Source organism: Aplidium turbinatum, chromosome 13 (genome assembly GCF_918807975.1).
Source record: "Aplidium turbinatum chromosome 13, kaAplTurb1.1, whole genome shotgun sequence".
In the NCBI taxonomy this organism is placed as follows: domain Eukaryota; kingdom Metazoa; phylum Chordata; class Ascidiacea; order Aplousobranchia; family Polyclinidae; genus Aplidium; species Aplidium turbinatum.
This window is the reverse complement of record NC_137484.1, coordinates 21,367,351-21,387,913: the sequence shown is the minus strand read 5'-3', so window position 1 is coordinate 21,387,913 and position 20,563 is coordinate 21,367,351. Positions and strand designations below refer to the sequence as shown.

Genomic DNA, 20,563 nt, shown 5'->3' with positions numbered 1-20,563 from the left:
CTTTTGCGACAATTTCTAAGTTATTTGTTCAGTGATGTCTACATGATGCGTAGATTCGAGGTCATGTGAAAAGAAAAGTAAAAATTTATTTTAAGAATGATATAGCCTACTTTGGTCGCTTTAACTTCTAATTAGAAACTGTTGGGAGGAGAAGGTTAGGATAGCAAACAAATCATGAAATGGATCTTCAAACTTAACCCCGTTTCGCCCAAAATAAGTAGCTTGTGCATACGTTTTAATCAGGCCTTCAATTAAAACACATAGCCTTCACTTCCGCATTGAAAAACTTATTGTTGATGTTCGCAGATTTTCATTATAAAAGTTTTTAATCTATACTGTAGCAACAATGCCATATCATCCAAGAACTTATATTGCTAATGCGTACAAATATGACATTGAAGCACGTGTAGATGATGTCAAAGAAAATCAAACTTCAAACAGACATAGCAAAGGCGGCGGAATTAAATATGGTCTTGGTAGTGGAATAGCAGGTGCCAACGCTTCAGCTAATGCAGGTGAATCTTGGTTGTTCTTGTTGACAGGGATGGCTTGTCCTAATACAGTAGTTCTCAAACTGTGCGTCGCAACGCCCTGGTGCGTCGTTTCAATTTTCCAAGGGCGTTGCAGAAGAGTTTCGTTTCGTAGCTGAATTCAGTTTATCTTATAAAGATGAAGTTAATCCTTTGATTTGCAGTTTCAGTTGTCATCAAAGTTGTTAACTTCATTAAAACACGCCCTCTGAAGTCAAGAGTTTTCAAAAAACGTTGTGAAGAAATAAATGCAGCGCATCGGAGTTTGCTCTTTTAATTTTTATCCTGGTGGCTTTCGCTTAGAAAATTCTTTGAACGCTTCTACGAATTGGTGGATGAACTTCAGGCTTTTTTGCAGCAAGAAAATTATCCACTTGCAGATTGTTTAGCTCGGAACATTTTTTTATTGAAATTGGCTTACTTTACTTGTGTGATATCTTCGCCAAACTGCACATTTCTATGCAAGGGCCGAGTAAAAATGACATTTCAGATAAAATTACAGCATTCGTTAAAAAGCTGTTATTGTGGAAGGAAGATATAGAAAACCTGTCTGGAAGCTCTCGATACTTCACTTTCTTGTCCAATTTGCTTGAAAAGAAAAGTATGACGCTGCCTTCAAATTTGTGAAGCATATTTGGGCAACATTTGTTCAAGCTCGAGTCGTAATTTGCAAAATACTTCCCAAAAAATTTATCAAACTACGAATGGATTCGTGATCCTTTCGTCCAACCTACTCCACTGTCTTTTACTGCACAAGAAAAAGAAGCCTACATTGATAATTCTTGTGACAATTCCCTGAAAAGGATGTTTAATTCAGGAAATCCGGCAAATTTCTGGATTTCAATGAATGGCGATTATTCAGCTTTGGTGAAGAAAGCACTACGAATTATTATCCCATATGTCACGTCATATTTATGTGAAGCAGGATTTTCTGCCTTGGCGGTGATAAAAAGCAAATTTCGATCACCAATAAACACTGAAAGAAACATGCGGGTGGCAATTTAAAAAATTCTCCCAAGATTTAATGAACTATGTAAAAACAAACAAGCCCACACGTCACATTAAATAATATGCATTGCTTTTTGTTGTTGTATCAACAAACAAAACTTTAATAATAAGTTTCCTCATTAACTTTTATTTGCTGGTGCGTCGCAAGTCCAGAAAACTTTTCCAGAGGTGTCGCAACAAAAAAAAGTTTGAGAACCACTGTCCTAATAGATGCAAAGCCTGCAGCCTACCCTCGTAAATTATATTGGTGAATGTCGTTATATTTCCGAGTCAATTGACAAGAAAAAACATCAAAATCATAAAACTTCTGTCTTTAGTTTTGCATAACTTAACCGTATTAAGACTGGGGTTGGGCATAATGTGCCCACCCCAATTTCAAACGAATGTATTTTAATGGGCATACGTTCTAATAAGCTGAAATTTCTTGACTTTTCCTAAATATTACTTGGCTAAACGTATTTAAAGTTTCGTGGCTATACCTGATTCAGTTTGGGAGATATTCTACTGTTTTTAGCTTGTACCTTGAAATATTTCATTGATTTGCTCCTGGAGTGAGAGCAGATTGCGCTTGGTTGGTTTCTTTTATAAAAAGTGTGACAGATCATCGATCGTTTATTCAAAGGCGCCAAGCCGAGTCGCCTAATGAGTTTATCGCGCGTGTAATTTGATTAGTTGTGAAGAAGACACTGCATGATGATTTGCGTCTGGTGTAAATTGCATACAATTACTTCTGTCTGTGACTGAAACAAAACCATTTGTTTTACGCAACGGATATATTCTTCTTGGAATAACCTACTTCAAAGTTTGGTTGCTTTGTCTATCAGTTTTCAGTCTTTAGATGTCCCTCTAATGTGAAATTTGCGAAATGAAGCAGATATCGACAGAAAAAAATAACAATATGTTGATGAAATGTATTTTGAAAATGAATTCACATATGTATATGAAGGAATTTCGAACTAGATAAGTTGTCTAATACAAGTCAAGTGCATCACTTTACTAATTGGGGAATGGTATATAATGCTATGAATGATATATCTCTAACCTCGTACAAGCCTGATGGCAGCAAGTGCCATGTTTTCATCGATTCAATATCATCAGCTGTTGAATCGATTTAATAATCGACGATCGCTTATACTATAGGATTCTTATATCGAATCAACGTTAGACGAGTTTGATTTATCGTAAACTTGGCTGCCTCCAATGACTGCACAAGTGGACGTCGCTTATTGTTATGTTTCAAAAGATAAGCGTTAGAACAGCACACTGCTGTTTCAACTTTGATTTATTATCATCATGGTTGAACCGATGTAAAATGACGTAACTCGTGGGTATAGAATGCGAAAAGTCTGTAACTTAATATTTTCGCACTACGTTTTTGTTTTGCATCTGTTTCTGCAGAAACGTGGTAAATAAACAATTCCTGATTTCGCTAATTGGATTGTTCTAAACATCGGCAAACTGTTGCAATTTATACCCAGCTCGAAAACTCGATAAGTTTGGCATTAGTTCTACGTTGCTAGACGTTGAATCAACATAAATATGACAAATTGTACGAGCTGTGTATCAGCGTGTAGATCGAGTAACAACGTGATTTGTTTCTTTTTTCACTCTGAAATGCATATAGTATATAGCTAACGGAGGTTACGGTACACAAGCCATGCATAAGGATAAGCTGGTTTACACTGGCGCGAGAGAAAAACCATCAAAATTAATTTAGTCGAGTGTTGTGATGCCAAATAAAAGATTTCACAACGCGGGCGGTCGCTACGCATCATTGTTTGACTTATAACCCGTAGACTGCTGTCCTCCGGTTTGTTTTTCGCACCCAGGGATGGGGGCGACTGGAGTGGCCTCTCCAGAGTGCTGGCCTGGGCGTCTGTATGGAGGTCTTGCGCTGCCCAAAAACACAACAGGACCCTCCTCTCTGCCTCTCCGGCGTGGTCCAAGGGAACGCAAAGCGTGACACTCGGCGACGGTTTGGCTGCAGGAGTTGCCGGAAGGATGTCAGAGTTTGGCAGTCGACCGCCTCACGTACTCCACTCCGGATTTTCTGTCTGGGTTGTCTCCCGTAGCCTTTCCCAGGACTGGATATAGCCGCAAGACAGCGGAGGTTTTAGAATCAGGGTTTGCCTTCCCCGAGACGAACTGCCGTCCAAGGTTGACGGGCTCCGTCTGCCCGGCTGTTGTACTGTCTTTTGTCTGGCCTCTCACCTCTAACCTGCCCGACATGGTTAAACCGGCCAGGGGCTATGAGCCCCCTTCGGTATAGCCCACAGGATCCTTGAGGTACTCAAGCCTCCCCACCGCGGCAAGATAACAGTACGGGGAGAAGAACATTGTAAACCGACTCTATTAGCTTGTATCATGCAACTACAAAACAAACCGTGGTTATTGTTCAATGATTTTGATGTAACGCAGATGTTCAATCGATATAACTCGCTCGCTATAATACGGTATTGAATAGAATCAACGTATTTTGATTTCATTTGCATTTGATAGTTCAATTCAATTCAATTTATTTTTCTTTGTCGGAAAACAACAGCAATGATAAAGTTACACCATTGTCACGCAGATCCAACGTCAAACGACGTAAAAACGTTGCATGCGATTGAAACAAACAGAAATAAAATCGTTTCCGTGTGCTTGTTCTCCACTGGCAAATCGGGTATTTTTACGTCGATTCAACGACTAAAGACGTTGAATCAACGCAAAAGGAGTGGAATGGTTAGCTGTGTAAGAATATATTTTTTGCTGCTTGTAGCCAAATCTGCCTACATCTCAAGCAACACTTGTTTCCGATATTCGCATCTTTTCAAACAAACTGAAGTCAAATAAACAATTTTTACGTCTAAGCACTGTGGTCAAACGTTGAGTCGATATAATAATGTCGCACTTTTGCCGGCTGGATGATTACAGAATAAATAGTTTCTCGGCAGTTGATGAGCAGTTACGGTTGTTAGTTTGAGAGACATAACGCAAAGTGTTATTACCGTGGGAATACCGTGACCTCATTATCTCAAGCCGAGCAAGATAAAGCCTTGTTTCTTTATTATAATTTACATCTAACTTTGGCGATTTGATGCCTGTCTAATAAATCTATTATAGCTATAGATATATACATGATTCGAAGACAAGTTTGAATTTGTTGGAAAGTCAGATAAATTTTCTTTCTCTTGGTAAAATATCTAACTGACAGCATGCATATCAAAGGCGCAATAAACGTTCAAAAACCGTGGGCATTTTATGCCCCCCCCCAACTCAGGGAATCCCTTCAGAGCCCAGTCTTAATACGGTTAAAACTGAAGAGGCGCCATTGAGGCAACACTCATCAGCGCAATATCCAATAACGAGGATTTTTATTCAACTAGGTCTAAATACATAAAGCGTAATGGGCTACACGTTTTTTTAAGTTCTTAAATTCGGAATACCTTCCTAATGCGACGTTTAACAACAAGAAAGTTAGGCTAAATCTTGAAATTTGCTATTCGAAATATGGTCTTTAAAGCAATTTTAGCATGGGAATATTGTGATAAAGTTTACTGGTCGGCAGAAGTAACTGAGCAGAGATATGATTAAAAAAAGGCCATAGCGAATTCTTGAGAAGAGTTACTTGACCGGCAATTGTTAATCTGGTAGTCTATGCTCTATACCAGTTCCTATCCTTTTTCCATGTTGGCACTACTGCAAAATCTCTAAGCCTAAGTTTTTCTCACACCTCCTCCTAGAACTCCAGAAAAGCATCAGTTACCTACAATTCAGAAGTTGGTTACAATTGATGATAAAACAAGCATGGCTTGGAATGACATTTCATATCTAACCTTAATTATTCAGCATGCATGCACCCCCTGGGAGCAGATATCGCACCTCTTAGCGGTGCGTGCACCCTTGGTTAAGAACCGCTGCTCTAAAGCCTACTGCAAGTAAATCAATGTGCTACATTGTCATACAATTGATCATACTTGAAAACTAATGCAGTATCGGTAGCAAAAAAACAAGCATTGCTCTCAGCTGAATGAAGTGTTACTTGGCAATTAATTTCAAACAAATAAAACGCCCTGTATGTATCCTCATTCCTCACTGAACTTTTTCGTTATTTTATAAATTTACACCAATTAATGAACTCTTTAACAAACCATTTCCAGACAGTAAAAGCCTTCATTTTTACATTGATTCAACGTCTGCAGGCCGATTTTGCTGGCTAGGTTTCCACTCAAATTGAAGCATTTAAGATGCTTTTTTAAAGAGTAAAATATTAAAACGAATTTATTGATAGGCTATGGCTTGAAGGTACAATCTGCAGTTTGAATAAGTTTGGCCACAGGTAGAAAGATAAAAAACAATTCTTCACGGCAGCTAGGTTAAAAGCAGCCTTCCGAAGCGTTCCAATTGCCATTTACCTCTTGCACATTTATCTTAACTTGCAACCTCTGGGTAGAAATCCCTGTAAAGAAAACGCAAATATAAAATCGCAAAAAGACTTGTTATTTCAAAGCCAGCACTTTGGACTATAGCCTACTCTTCAATATGGCGACAAAAAATGTATTAGCCAGCCACTTATAGTCTGTAGGCCTACACGGTAGGTATTCTATTTTGAACAAGCTAGCCTCGACTGCAGATATGTAACTTTAATTTACTAACCTGGTAAGTTTCACATATGAGCCACAACAGGTTGTCGAATGCAGCTTTTTGAATAGCGTTCGTGTGTACCTGATTAAATTTGTAGTGTCAGTCCACTTTGTGTGTAGGTTATAAAACGTTTGAGCGTATCAACAGTTTGCTTAAAAGATCTGTATGTAGAGCTGTTGAGAGGATAATTCAGGCCCAGTAGCCTACCAATGAAATCCTCGGGCCCTAAATCAAGACACCTTTTTTTAAAACGCATTGGGCCTTGGTATATCCAAATAATACGCGGTGACTTCCTCAAGCTTCTTGGCACTACATAGGTCTACCATTGACTACGTTTAACAAACGTACAATAAACAAACGTTTAGTGAAATCAAGCTAGGTCACTAGTGATAAAGAGTTTGCAAAGCCTATTAACAATTTGTTGAGCGTAAATGAACGGAACACAAAATAGCAATAAAACGTTCATTTTCTTACCAACCTCATTCACAACGATCCAAGGAACTCTATCGAGTTGTTGCTTTTCTGTAAGAACTGCTGCTTTCTGGAACAGCTTCTTTCCTTCAATTCCTTGAGCGCAATCGTTAATAATTTTCCAGTCAATATTGCTGTTTTCAGTGCACTGCAACAGCCAGAAAAATATTTGCTACTGGCATGTGAAGTTTGTTAGTGTAGGCCTACATCAACAATGTATCCAGGAATTTGTATAGGAAAAGGAAGACTTGGACGTTCGTAACACCGTTCTTTTTCGTGTGGTAATTTTTTTAGGAAAACCCTAGCAACTAGTCAATTCTGCGCCAGAATAGCCTAATGAAGGTCACATGGCTTGACCTGTTGTGCAGCTGCAGTCGGATCGGATGAAGACTCCATACAATAGATAGCAAAAAGATATCGGCTTTCTTCAGACTTTGCATGATGAATTAAGCATGCCTAAACAAAAGTTAATCTATTTTACTCTGTCTGACATTGTAGCCTATACCTTATAGGCTTACAACAAATCGGCAAACATTTCAAGCAGTAGGCTATCGATATTGTATGCATAATATTTTTAACCCTGCTTTTGTGTTGCAAATGGCAACCAGTGACGACTCGTGTAATGGTGCTGTGGCACTGCAGTTCCACCAATTTTATCGACTCATCCTGCCTGAGTGCCTGTGAAAGAAATGTAAAACGCGTCGCGATTTTTCATTATTTTTGTTTAAAATGTTTAGGTTTGCAGACTTTTCCAACTTTTTTTTGCTTTAGTGAAATACTAACGCTCAGAATGCACCAAATTTAATGTGATTTTTCAAATTTTGCTGAAAGAGGCCCCCCAGACTCCCTGCTGTTTTGCTCGCCTTCAGCGAAAACGTGGTCGGGCTACGCCCGTCCTCAACACCACCACTTTCACAACTCACCAGCCGCCACTAATAGCATCTATTAGGCAACGAGATGCAACGCCAATATGATAAGCCTTACCATAAAAGTGGAGGGTCTAATGAACTGAGCATACCAAACAACTTGTACATTAAGCTACAATCTACAAACTATTTGAAAAAATAAAAATTTTATTATTAAACTTAAAGCTTTTAATTTTCTGCTTGTGAATTTTTTGAATGGGTCAAGTTCAATTCCTGGCATTCATAGATTTTTTTTTACTGGGTCGGGCTTAATAACTGTTAAGTCTAACCCGGTGGTCCAACTCTCATCTTGAAAAGATAAACGGTAAACATTGTTTTCCAACTACTTTCTTTTCAAGAACACTTAGGCTAGTGGATGGAAAATGTTGCTGACAAAGCTGATGACAACTTTGCAGAGATGATGATTTACAAATGGACGAGCTACATACAGTAAAAAATATCTTGTCACTATAGCCTAAGGATGATTACTGCAATGGTGTTTCCCACACACTCCTTTGAACCGTGATGACAGGTGGACGTCCATTCTTTGTTCTTGTTGATGACCCTCTGCACAAAAGCGCATTATAAGTTGGTTAGGTCAGCTAAAATGCTAGAATAGCTAGATCATAGGCCTACATCCAATTTTGTTTTAATTGTAAAAAAAGGGTTTATGTAGAATACAACTTTTTATGTTAATCTATGCGAAGATTTAAAGAGTTTTTATTTGTCTGAAAAAATAACTAATTAACCAATCGTTTATTTCATAGTGAGTGAAGTCATCGACTTTAAAATACATATTTGGCCCTCTTCTATGATGCAACCAATTTAAAAGTTTGTCATAGTACAAAAAGCATATTTTTTAAAACAATTTTTCAAAGTTGGGTAGGCTACAATATTTTTAATTATTAATATTGTAGCACTATTATTATAATTATAGGCTACTAGCCAACTTATTGGAACAAAACAAAACGAGGCTGTGAAGCTTCATTGAATATTTTATGAGCCACTAGCAGAAGACATTTATCTGAAGAACAGTGTGGATTACTCACTTTCGCTTTTCCGTATGCTATAAGTGTAATTCTTAAGATGTTCGAACTCTTCAGCCTGTTGTAGACTGGGTATAATTTGGAAGTAAAAAAATACTTCGAGTCTGGGCAGTAAGTTTCAAAAAAAACAGTTACATGAACTCGTTGAGGAATAGAAATGAAACTGGCTCTGTGCAATCTTGAAAAGCAAGGACCTAAAACCTGTTGCAATAGATAACAATTTAATTGTTTTTATCAGATTCAATTCAATTCAATTTGTTTTTCTTCGTCGGAAAACAACAGCAATGATAAAGTTACAAATAGTGAACGGGAACAAAACCAACAAAAGGAAAAGGTGGTAAAACCACAAAAGTTTAAAACGTGCATGCGTGGCAGATTTAAAGGTTACGTAGATAAAAGTAAATTAAGTACGGCCACCAAACCTAACAGTTTAAAGTAGATGAATTAGTTGGAAGAACCAGTTGGCTCCACGTACCTAAAGCAACTGGAGGTTAGGGTTGCTCGTTTTTGAACTTTTTTTTTTAATTCTCTCGGGGTAGTGGGGAAATGGTGCCAATGAGTGAGAAAACCCTCATGACAAAATTTGAGATTCGTAATAAATTGTCTTCAGCCTCCTCATGGGGCCCAAAAATCGAAAAATGGGTCAAAAACGAAACTTTTTTCAAAAATATTTTTAGTTTGGGTAAATACAATATTGTTTAGATATATCTAATTAACAGTTAGAAAAAAAATTGGAGTCATTTGAACTATTCCTTCAGCTTCCTCACAGTTTCTGAAAATTTTCATTTTGCTGAAAATTTCGTATTTTTGTGGGTGATTACATAATACATAATTGCGTTAGACATTTTGCCAACTATAAAACGTCATTGTATTTCTCTTTATAGACCTGCTCTGAGCTGTTGCATCATTTTTTAATGAAATTGGGTTAATTTGGTAGGAAAAAGTGACGTCTTTTATTTGAATTTACGTCACTGACGAAGTTTGTAGTTATGTAACCACAAACGAAAATGCAAAATTTTCAGCAAAATGAAAATTTTCAGAAACTGTGAGGAAGCTGAAGAAATAGTTCAGATGACTTCAATTTTTTTTCTTAGGTTAATTTGATATATCTAAACAATATTGTATCTACTCAAACTAAAAATATTTTTGAAAAAATTTCGTTTTTGATTCCATTTTTCCATTTTTGGGCTCCATGAGGAGGCTGAAGACAATTTGTTACGAATCTCAAATTTTGTCATGAGCGTGTTCTCACTCATTGGCACTATTTCCCCACTACCCCGAGAGAATTTAAAAAAAAAGTTCAAAAACGAGCAACCCTACTGGAGGTGTGCCAGTTGATGAAGCCATGCGGGACGACTGAACCTTACAACTAATATAAAAAAGAAAAATCAACAACACGAGCATTTAAGAATAAACAATAAACATACGGCATATTATTACATTTTAAACATATTGCATATTATAATACAAAATACTATGTACAGTGTATCGTTTTAACTTTTAAGTAAAATGAAGTGTTGTTGTTTTTGTTTCAGAGGAAATATCTTCGCTTCTATTCATATGAAATGACACTTGTACACTAAAATTAATCAAAGTGCAAACTAGCTTATACGCTATAATAATAAAGTGTTTTTATTTGGGATTGAATCTATCGTGGATGTGCGTTGCTTTCAGTACTTTACCATTAGCTTGGAGGGTGTCAATAAGTGTTTCCAATTTTAGACAAAATTTCAAAACTCGGGTGTCGGATGGCCTATTTCCAAAACAGAAATCTATTTTTTTTTAGTTTTGGACAAACTTCAATTTGCCCCGATATTAAACTTATTATTACGGTACTTAAAATATACAAAGGCAACAGAAAAAATACTTGAATTAAATGTTTATTGCTAAAACACGTTGTTTTCAAGCAATTTTTATAACAAAAAGCTCGAAAATCACAGCGTAGAGACTTTTATCTTTCAGTTTGTTTCTGAGTTTTGTGACAAGTTGTCCTGTGGATGAATAAGCTCCTTCGGGCTGCAATAACATGACTTGATTGTAAGCTAAGCAAGATCGATTCTTTTAACATTTTCTGCTCTTTTGTTTCCAGCTGAAAACACACATTGCTTTTTCACTACTCTTTGCGTGGAGGAATAGCTTCGCACTAATGATTTTTACTTTTCAAAAATGAAGCAAACTCCTCAGAAAGAACCCTGTCCTTTTACTTTCTAATGAGTTTAACATCAACACTCTCTCGGTCCTTTTCCATTTGGCCACGTGGATAGAGTATTTCCTAAAGAGAATTGCTGAAGAAGCAATTTTTGTTTTCGGGTTTGTGTCTAAATTGGTCTTGGAGTCCTGGAAGATGAGAAACTTGGAATATTTGCTTCAGCTCCAAATCTTCCCTTTCTTGCACACGTTTCTCTAGTCTTGCAGATCCCTACTGATCTTTGTTCCCAACTCTTCCTGTTTATTAAAGGTGAACGTGATACACTTTTTCAGCCAAAGGCAAAGTATATCTTGAAGATCCTATTTCGCTGAGTCTTGTAATTGAGAAAGAGATTTTTTTTCCTTTAGAGCAATATTTTAAGGTTGTAAATTGTCTTCATCGCGCACCGCGGATGCACTGAATAGCTTCACTGCCTTGCGGACTTTTGCAACAGGGATTGTCTTTATCTCGGAATTTAATAAGCACACGATATAACTCTTACAACTGCGCTGACTACTGCACCTTTTCAACATTTTAAGGTTGTATCGTAAAATTGGTCCTAACGTGATTCTGCTTTGCGGAAGCTGTAGTATTTTGCCAAACGAAACTCAGAAAAATTAAAATTGAGTTGAAGCAAGATAATAAATTCTATCACAATAATTTTTATTTCACTGTGAGAACCAGTCACTGATAGTGATAGGCCGGCGCTGGGTTATAGAAACTTTAAAGGCTATTCTTAGAACACCAAATACACACACATTCAGTCCATAAACAAATTAAACACTTACTCCACAATTGGTTGCTATTTCTTTGCTATCACACCAAAATCGAGGAGCAACTGGACAACGATTTCTCTTGCTGTCAGTGCCACAGAATGTACACAGCACTAATATCACAACAACTGTTAGTTTCATGTTGCCAGAAAGCAAGCTTAGCAAATGTGATATCCCGAAGAAAAGTGGTGCACTGCACTCAATTATACTTCAATTTTATTGCTCACTTTTTTCAATTTTATCACTTTTTTCGAAAGTTTATCTTGCAATTGTAAAATTGTAGACAGGATTGTAATGTGTTTCTATGACAACCAAAAGTAATTTCCATTTGCAGGCTTATGTCGTCATAATTTTTAACTAAAACTGCATATTTTTTAGGTGCATCTTATTTTACGCATACAGAATATTGTATTTGTATAAACTTACATCTAGCCTACTAACCGTATTGCGACAATAAGTCGGGCATAGATTTATCGCGTCAGACAACAAAGTAATTTTACTCAAATTTAAATTATGCAAAGTCGAAATAATCTCAAGACAAAGAGAGGGTGTAGGCTACATGCAATCACCTGTGCTGTCGGATTGGTTTATGATACAAGAGAAGAATCCACAAAGCATACAAACTGAGTTAATTATCTTATAAAGTTGTGCTGAAGAGAATTAAATATCCGAATTCGCAATCTGCAACAAAACAATTTGTTATTTAAACTTTTTTGTAGCCTACATTTACCTTGATTTATATAAGTCTTTACATGTGAAAACAAACAGATCAGCATCCTCTCAAGCACATGTGGCTTTACACAAAATTAAAATTACATAACTTAACAACCGTAAAAATGGTCGATTTTGCTGTCTGAGCGGTCATCCGTATAATGTTATGCTATTCCCTTTATGTTGCCACAACTGATCCTTTTCATCACAAAATCTAAGGTTTTTATTCTTTTATCCCTCTTAGTTTTCTGCTTTCCAAGCAACAATAGATTACGTCTGATCGATTAGTTTTTCGTTTTTTGATAAAATCAAATTGTAATGTAATATTCTGAGTGGAATTTTGCTCAATATACTGTAATTAATGAACGGCAAGCAAATGTTTTGCAGCTAGACTGGGGCAAAACGATCCTGTCAACTACAAAATACAAAAAAGTAAATGGAAAACTTGGTAGAATTCAGAAAAAATAAACTGCAAGAAAGAGATGATGCATTTAAAACATCTGTTAGATTGGTCGATGATACGAAACGTCAACATGCGTAACAGTTCCATTTGTAAAATTTAATTATAATTCATATGAAATTAATTTAAATATTCTCTTGCAGGTAACGCCAGATAAACAAATGCTTAAAGACATAAAACCTTTTAAAATATTGAAATTAATTTAAATTTCTTAATAATTTAATAAAATAATTGATTTATTTTGTTATAAGACTTAATTTTTTTTAAGATTAAAAAATAATGTCTTGACACAACCCTTTAAAATGCCTATTTAAAATGCCTAAATGCTTATTGGCATTTGCACAACATTTACGTATGAATATCACAAATAAAAATAAAAAACTCTTTAGGACCTGTTCGAAACAAGCCATTCTATCTCCTTCAAAGAATCTGAGAACTCCACCCACGAGATAGAAGAGACAGAAAACAACGTTTACTGACACCTCCGGAGCATCTTAGCAATGTCCTACTTCAAGTAAAAGTTCCATATCAAACATATTTTTCTTAAGTATAGTATGAACCTACTGTTTTGAGAGATTTGTGATTTTTCATTTGTTAGCATTGAATATGCATTACATGTAAGACTGTAAGTGTGTAACAAAATTCCGTCCATTACGGATACATCTCTTGCAGGTAACGCCAGATAAACAAATGATTAAAGACATAAAACCTTTTTTTTTGCAACTTTTTCTTGAAGTATCACGTGGATATTGGTTGTTGGGTTGGTTTTGAATCTTTATCCTCAGACCGACAAAACTTTGATAGATTATTCCTGGTAGTTTCGCATACTTGTAGAGGCTTTACTGAGATTGACAAAGTGACGTTTCCAATTGTTGAAGTGTTGTTGCTGGGAAATTATTCCATCGACTAAGCGCTGCTGAACAAAGAGCAGTCCTGAAATGCGTCACTCAAGCGCGCACCCCGAGAGACGAACCAGCCCAGCGTGATCTTGAGTCGAGCGCTTAGCCGTTGAGTTATCGGGTGCCGAATCTCTGGACCTGTGCTATTCACAGTCTAACAATAGTAAAAGCATTTTTCAAAACATAAACTGCGTAGCAACTGCACGTCAATTTTTTATTGTTTCTCGATTTACATCACAATGTAGCCATGTAATCAAATTCTCTCACCCAATGGCTCCACTACTGGCCAAATATGTTTAGAAAGTACATGCAATAATATAATGAATCCATTACCCAACTTGCTGTGGAAGTAAAAAATGTCGGAGCACTTGAACATGAGGTCTGAGGAAGACTGAGGCATGTATGCATGAATGACGCACTTTGTGGCCATAGTTGAACTACGACTGTTTGAAAATTTAATTAAGCACTTTTAAATAAAAGTGGTTGGACTTTTGCTATGCTCTTTAAAGCAATTACAAATTTCGTTTACTAATGCAGTAGCGGAGTCGCTTAACTTGAAGAAAGAGTAAAAATAGTTTTCAATTCACTCCAGCAAGCATAGTAGCCTGCCAGCAAGCAAAAGAATGTAGACTAAAGAGAAGTTAATTGGAAAATATTTTAGGCTATTTGAAGTCATCACTTTTCACTTTTTGAAGTGAACATTTTGCTGAACTTGAAACTGATAGAAAATTATCAAAATCACACTTGCCACACATTTGAAACGAGGCTCCTATCTTCAAACTTGGACTTGCAAATAAACCTCGAGCTAAAATCGATCAAATTTGCTGCTCTGGACAGCAGGCACCGCATCATTCACCTGAACAAGTTGTCATTAACATCACTTCAAAGGAACTTGACAACGCCGTGAAGTTAAAAATAACCTGAATCACATTAGTTCCAACCTGATGCTGCTTTGGGACAACAGGTCACATTTGAATGTTTGTGTTATGCAAGGACATTATCACCCACGATTTATTCGAAAGGTACGACCAGCATGTGATTAATAATAATAACAAAAAAAAATCGATTCCATCAAAGCAACAACCGTAATAGCCTTCAACCCAAACTAATAATTTTAAAAAGTGTGTTTTTTATGACGAAATAGTGTAGATTTTCTATATACTTTATTACTTTTATTCGTTATTTTCATTAGCCTACTCTATTTTTTTAATCACCCTCTTTACCAAAATTTTATCACTTTTATTGTTCGTTGCATTATACTTTCCAACAAATTTAAACTAATTTGTTTAATTAGAGATACAAGTAAACTTTTCTAGATGAATTCTTTGCTCTGAATCCAAATCTGTGCTCGTTGTTTCTCTACCACATCAAGTTTTCAAAATATTTACACTGTAATATTTTACGTATTTTTAAGTGTTTTACGTAGGCTATTTTGTCTTAAAAATACGTTCCTAAAATGCAATTGGTAATGACAATACATTATGAAACCTGCATTGTGCAAGCTTGAGTTAAAAATTTCACTATTTGGTCAAATTGCGTCGCAATTACGGCGCTATAGGTCAAATTTAAACACCAAAACTTCGTATATACCAAAAACCTGATGAGCTGGAGAAACAATAAGAACACTTTCGGAATTATTGTCAAAAACGCTCTAAAAATAATCGGAACAATAAAACTTTAATTGAACTCTAAACCTAATCGGAATTCCGTTTAAAATTTGCTGTTGACCAGTGTTTTTAATTTATTTTATCTGTGTAAATTATACATCAAATTTTGGATCAAGGGTCAGATTTACATTTTTTTGAAAAAAAATCATTGTTTATTGTTCTGAAACAAGAGTGGAAATTTGCCTGGTTTAGATCTGTGAATACTCTTAAGCACATGGCTGTGTTAGCGCTCTTCCTGGCCACTAAGCTTTTCTAATGCGATTTGTTTTAAATCAATACAAAATCATTCGCTTTCAGGTCTACATTTCTTTCTTATTGCTATTGCTCAATGTGTTCAGGCCTTTTTGTATGCGTATGGGTACTATAGTCTACAATAGACTAGGCTACATCATTAATAAGAATAGTCAATCAAACACTGATGTGGATATCACAAGTGTAATTAATTAGTGCATTTTATTCTAGCAAACAGTAGGCTACTAACCTATGTTAACGCAAAAATAGCACTGCACAGGTTGATCAAACGAAATGTGGTAAAATACAATCCTTTACCGAAAGTGACACCATGCCAAAAGTAGGCCTATGGTGTTATTAGGGGTTACACATTGCAAACAATTATTGCTAAACAAGTCTTTAACCTGAAGTAGGCTATTCGCAACACAATGGCTGCCATCGGGGGCGGTTTGCAAAGACAATTATCATACAATGGTACAGTGGATATTTCTGAACTTATGGAAAAGTGGCTGAAAAAATTAATACAAACATAACGATACAGCTACGAAGAAAAACATTGCTGTTATGTCATGTGCAACTGTAAATAAGTAGGCTACCTTGCTTTTCAAGTATGGACTTACAAGTTTCTGCAGTAGGCTATTGAAGTTTCTTTTAATAATATCAATTGTGACAAATATACAGTCGGTGGTTATTAGTATGACCTAGTTGAAGAATATGTTAAATTAGTCAACTGTTCGTTTCTCCTCATACCGAACATACAATTCAATTCTTTTCTCAAGACATCATTTTTACAATTGTAAATTATGGAGTTTAATAATGAATTCAATACAACTAAGCGAGATGCCACCAGCATACCAATGTTCCAAGCGCTGTTCGACCAAACAGAAAATTGATTTTGATGGTTTTCTAGATCTAGAGTTGGGTACTTGTGAAACGCTTGAGTTATAATCAGCGGTAAATAGCAAACGGTAAAAAGCATTATCATTGCCTTTAAAGTTTTTTGACTTGGGAGTTTCTTTTTTTTCATCATTTTGCTTTGTTTTTTGTGCTGAGTTAAAGCAACAGAAAGTTTCCTGTCTTGATTTTGATACCTGATTTTGAAATAAATTACCCATAAAATGATCATAGATGCGAACATGACAGCGTGATATACAAAATAATCTATCATCTGCTTTGAAAGAGTCATTCCCATGGGATGAACCTCAAATTTGTCTCCTGGTACAATGCGGAAGCAAGTCGCCAGACCGAGGGTTGCAGATAAGAACCAAATACCAACAATGCATCTTTTGGCTCTTTGATTGAATATGTTTTCTTTATAGCGATAGGAAAATGGCCGTGTCAAAGCATAGTGCCTGCAAATTAAAGGAAAAATCAGTACATGCGAAATTTTACAATAGCATTAAAGTTGTCTTTTTTTAAACGGTTTAGTTGCCACATTGATATTCCAATAACGCAATAATAACGTCTTTGCTACATTACTAATCTAATTTAATACAGTAACATGTGACAAACGCCTATTCTTTGCTCCATTGCACCCAAGGCCTTTGAGGAAATCATTTGAGCCTGCTATTATGCACCATCGGGTCTCAAATTCAGACAATTCTAATAAAAATGCACAAGGCTATATCCAAAGAATACGTGGTGGCTTTTTCAAATTACCGGACCCCTTGAAAAGATATTAGGCCTCTATAGTCATCTCGAGCAGGGGTGCAAAATACTTCCTGGACCTCCCTGTCAACTCTACTGGGCACCACTGTAAGCCTATATTTGCAATCGAATAGATCACTTACCTAAATATCGATATTAAAATTAAAGTGAACAGTGAGCTAGCCATGGAAGTGGTTTGTACGATTCCAGTGAAAATAAGATATGCTTTATTCTCGGTTTGATTCAGCAATTGGAGAGGCTGTGTGTACTTTTCATAAAAGTTGTGCACCGTGCAAGGATGAGTGATCATCCCGACCATAGCATCTGCAAGTGCTAGTGACATTGTGAAGCAGCTGGTAAAACAAAAACAAAAAAAACGTTCACAAACGTAGTCTGACATTTTGACATAATTTTCAAAAATAGGCCACAAAACGTGGCTCAATGACTACAATATGTCTGGTGAGCAATAGTATAGTGAGGGATTTTTTAAAAGAGGAGCTTTAGTTTGTTCTGTTACCTCTAAATCTTACTCTTATAAAGACGATTTGAAGAAGCTGCGGTACACCCACAGACAGACGACTCTGGGCTGCATATTCCTTAGTAAGAGCCGATTCATCAAAACTTTACAAAAGGTCATTAAAAGTGACAAGTAGCCACCTTATCGATTGATGGAAAAAATGTGAAAAACAATCAATCAACTTGTTTCCTTAATCAGTCGTTGAAGCTGATTCTAGAGTAAATTACTGAATTTGGCTACTCAAAAAATACTACCGTTCGAGGAAGCTTCATAATTGAAGAGCTGAATTTAAAAATTATTAGTCAAATTATGAATTCATACCATGACCTTCTTTATATGCATAACCGAAGATGGATATGATTCATATTCAAATTGTGTCGTTTTATGGTCAAAGTATCTTTCCGAGTTAATATTACGTAAACGAATTGATTTGATCATACCAACCTATACAACATTGTCCATGGTAAAACTGTAAGAATCAAATAATTATTATATTTACAGATTAGTATATTTTTGGTTATGAGAAAAGTTGTTTAATGAAATAATTAAATTGATTAAATTGAGCTAAACGTTTAATGAAAGAGCAGCCACTTACATTAAGCAGAAAAGGGTAGCACCAATAAAAATCACATTTTAAAGTTTGGTTTAAAGGTCTTTCTTTGAAATAGTCAAGTAATGCCTTACTTACACCAACCTTAGGCATTCAAACCCCAGAAGGCATCTAATCAATCGTAAAAAGTTAATGATTGAAGATGTGATTGACGTTTGCTTTAAGTGGGTCAATGTTTCATTGCAACAACGTCTTTCGACGTAAAGTGGAACCGACAAGCGGTTTGTGTTAACAAAACTTGGGTTAGATTGTCATGAATTGGAAAACTAATCCGATAACTGTTGCAAAACTTTTTCAACCTTTATTTTATGATCATCGATCTTTCTTGCATCTAATCTGAACCTTCTCGGCGAATTTCATAAAATATTAATTCTTGACAAATAGTGAAAAATGAGGCTTTTGATTTTGTCATACAATAATGCGGTTAGAAAATGCCTGTCCATTAAAAACTTAGTCTACGTCTACGAGAATCATTTATAAACTGATTGATTTATTCAATGCTAATTGAAAAAATAAAGATTAATATTTTACGGACTACAAGCAGGCCTGTTGGGAGGATAATTTAGGCCCGGTGCCAATGAAATCCTTTGGCCCCAAATCAAGATATTTATAACCAAATGTACTGTATTCAAAGAATACATTGTAGTTTCTTTCAGTTCCTGGGTCCATTGAAAAGATTTTGGGCCCCTACAGTTGCTTTGGGCCTGGTCCGAGGTTTGCAGTTCAAAAAGTAATTTTTGAAAAAGTCAAGTTGATTGATATTATGTCTCGCAAAATATGTTTGCTGTTGGTCATCGGCGCGTGAATCGGTGCGGTGCTGTTTGTGTAGCCCGATGCAACCCAAACCCTACTGTGTTTAGAAGGAAGTAATTAGCCAAGGCTTAAGAAGCGAGAGAAAGAGAGAGAGTTAGTAAAAAAGGTCATAGCTGATAAATCAACGACGACACGATGCGTCCTTTATCCTGCAGATTTTTTCACTAACTGTAAGTCAAAGGGTGTGAATAAAAACGGTAATTAGTTTACTTTGTGTACAACTTTGCTTGCAATATTCGAAAATTTGTGATTAATTAAACGCGGTGCCAATTTGGAGCAGATTATTTCACACTAGAGGTCTTCGATAATATCTTAATATCGAAAATTTATGATTAATTAAACGCAGTTCCAATTTAGAGTAGATTATTGCACATGAGACCTCTTCGATAATGTCTTAATATATAGTATTCTTTACACTTACCCGTTCGTATAGTTAATAAACTGATGCTTTACTCCAACTATCAAAACAAATCCATTGCTGAAAGCGATTGCGAAAGACAATATGATGTCAGTGCAAAAGACACCGTAAAACGTCAGTTTGCACCAGTTTGGCATGCACTCATACAATGAGGAGATCCAACGAGTTTGGTCTTCTGTATTCTCTGTTCTGTTTATGGATGGGCACGTGATAGACGAGCAGAAGGATATGCCTTCCATCAAAAATTCCTTATAGGAAAGTAGATACTGCGAATTGTTGAACTGCTCTTTTGAGATAGCGCTGGACTGTTCCAATTTCATGTACGCTAACACAACGTGAGACAACTTCTGACAAACTTGTCCTGAGATTTCCAATGTATCGCACGCTTCACTTAAAAGTCGGTCTAAATGTTCGTATAATGAAGCATTCTTTTGACACAAAACGTAATATACAAGTTTGTGGAATGCAGTGAAAGCGTTGCTTTGCTTTAAACATTCGTCTTTAAAGTATACAGCAGCTTCTGTGGAGGTATTGACGACGTTCAAACAATTTCTTCTTAACTCGATCATGTATGGCAGAAACCAATCATTGTGAGCGCGGTAAGCATGATGACCATCTGCCTTGTTAATCTTTAAACCAGCCAAGAAACCGCTTGTCAGAGTAAGGTTGGATGTATAAGTTGAGACCTGTGATGTGCTGCACAGCAGAAACTTGCCAATACAAACATAAATCCATACTTAAGCACCTGCCATTGCTTCTCAAGATTGTTCTTCAAATTGTTCAATTACTTCAAAAATTGATGATCATTGTATGTTTTTTTAACCTAGATACAGCGCAACATTTGCGACTTCAGGACAAGCCGTAGTCTACTATTATTGTATTCATAACAGACTTAGAATTAACAAGCCAACTTAAAAACAAATTCTGTGTGATCAAATCATTTTTAATTCGATTGACAAAACATTCCAGCTCTGTTAAAGAAAAAATTGTAGATTTAGGCAGGAGACAGATTTCAATTCTCACCATCGGCTTGATAGCAGCAC

At 36.1% G+C, this 20,563-nt stretch overlaps 1 protein-coding gene and 1 long non-coding RNA gene across 4 annotated transcripts; one reads left to right on the top strand and one right to left on the bottom strand.

Moving 5' to 3' along the window:
* Positions 1-311: 311 nt before the first annotated feature.
* On the top strand, positions 312-14,333 carry LOC145781966 (uncharacterized). The gene is made up of 2 exons (XR_014290805.1): positions 312-515; positions 13,108-14,333. It is a non-coding gene; the product is annotated as an uncharacterized LOC145781966 (long non-coding RNA).
* On the bottom strand, positions 5,524-11,791 carry LOC145781959 (gamma-interferon-inducible lysosomal thiol reductase-like). 3 transcript variants are annotated; one of them, XM_082593671.1, is made up of 8 exons: positions 11,563-11,791; positions 8,590-8,787; positions 8,030-8,107; positions 7,215-7,313; positions 6,993-7,091; positions 6,639-6,783; positions 6,177-6,245; positions 5,524-5,979 (listed from the first exon to the last, which is right to left on the bottom strand). In XM_082593671.1, exons 1-7 carry the CDS (start codon positions 11,686-11,688, stop codon positions 6,187-6,189), a joined length of 804 nt encoding a protein of 267 aa, XP_082449797.1. In that variant the 5' UTR covers positions 11,689-11,791; the 3' UTR covers positions 5,524-5,979; positions 6,177-6,186. The 3 variants fall into 3 exon arrangements, with proteins under 3 accessions (XP_082449797.1, XP_082449796.1, XP_082449798.1); XM_082593670.1 differs by having other exon boundaries at positions 6,643-6,783; XM_082593672.1 differs by lacking the exon at positions 7,215-7,313 and having other exon boundaries at positions 6,643-6,783.
* Positions 14,334-20,563: the final 6,230 nt, after the last annotated feature.

Coding starts and splice junctions, on each gene's coding strand:
- LOC145781959 (XM_082593670.1), bottom strand. CDS start 11,688: ATGAAACTAACAGTTGTTGTGATATTAGTGCTGTGTACATTCTGTGGC. Junction 7,092..7,214: donor ATTTGCAACACAAAAGCAGG/GTTAAAAATATT, acceptor ACTTTTGTTTAG/GCATGCTTAATTCATCATGC. Junction 6,784..6,992: donor CGACTGCAGCTGCACAACAG/GTCAAGCCATGT, acceptor TGGCTGTTGCAG/TGCACTGAAAACAGCAATAT.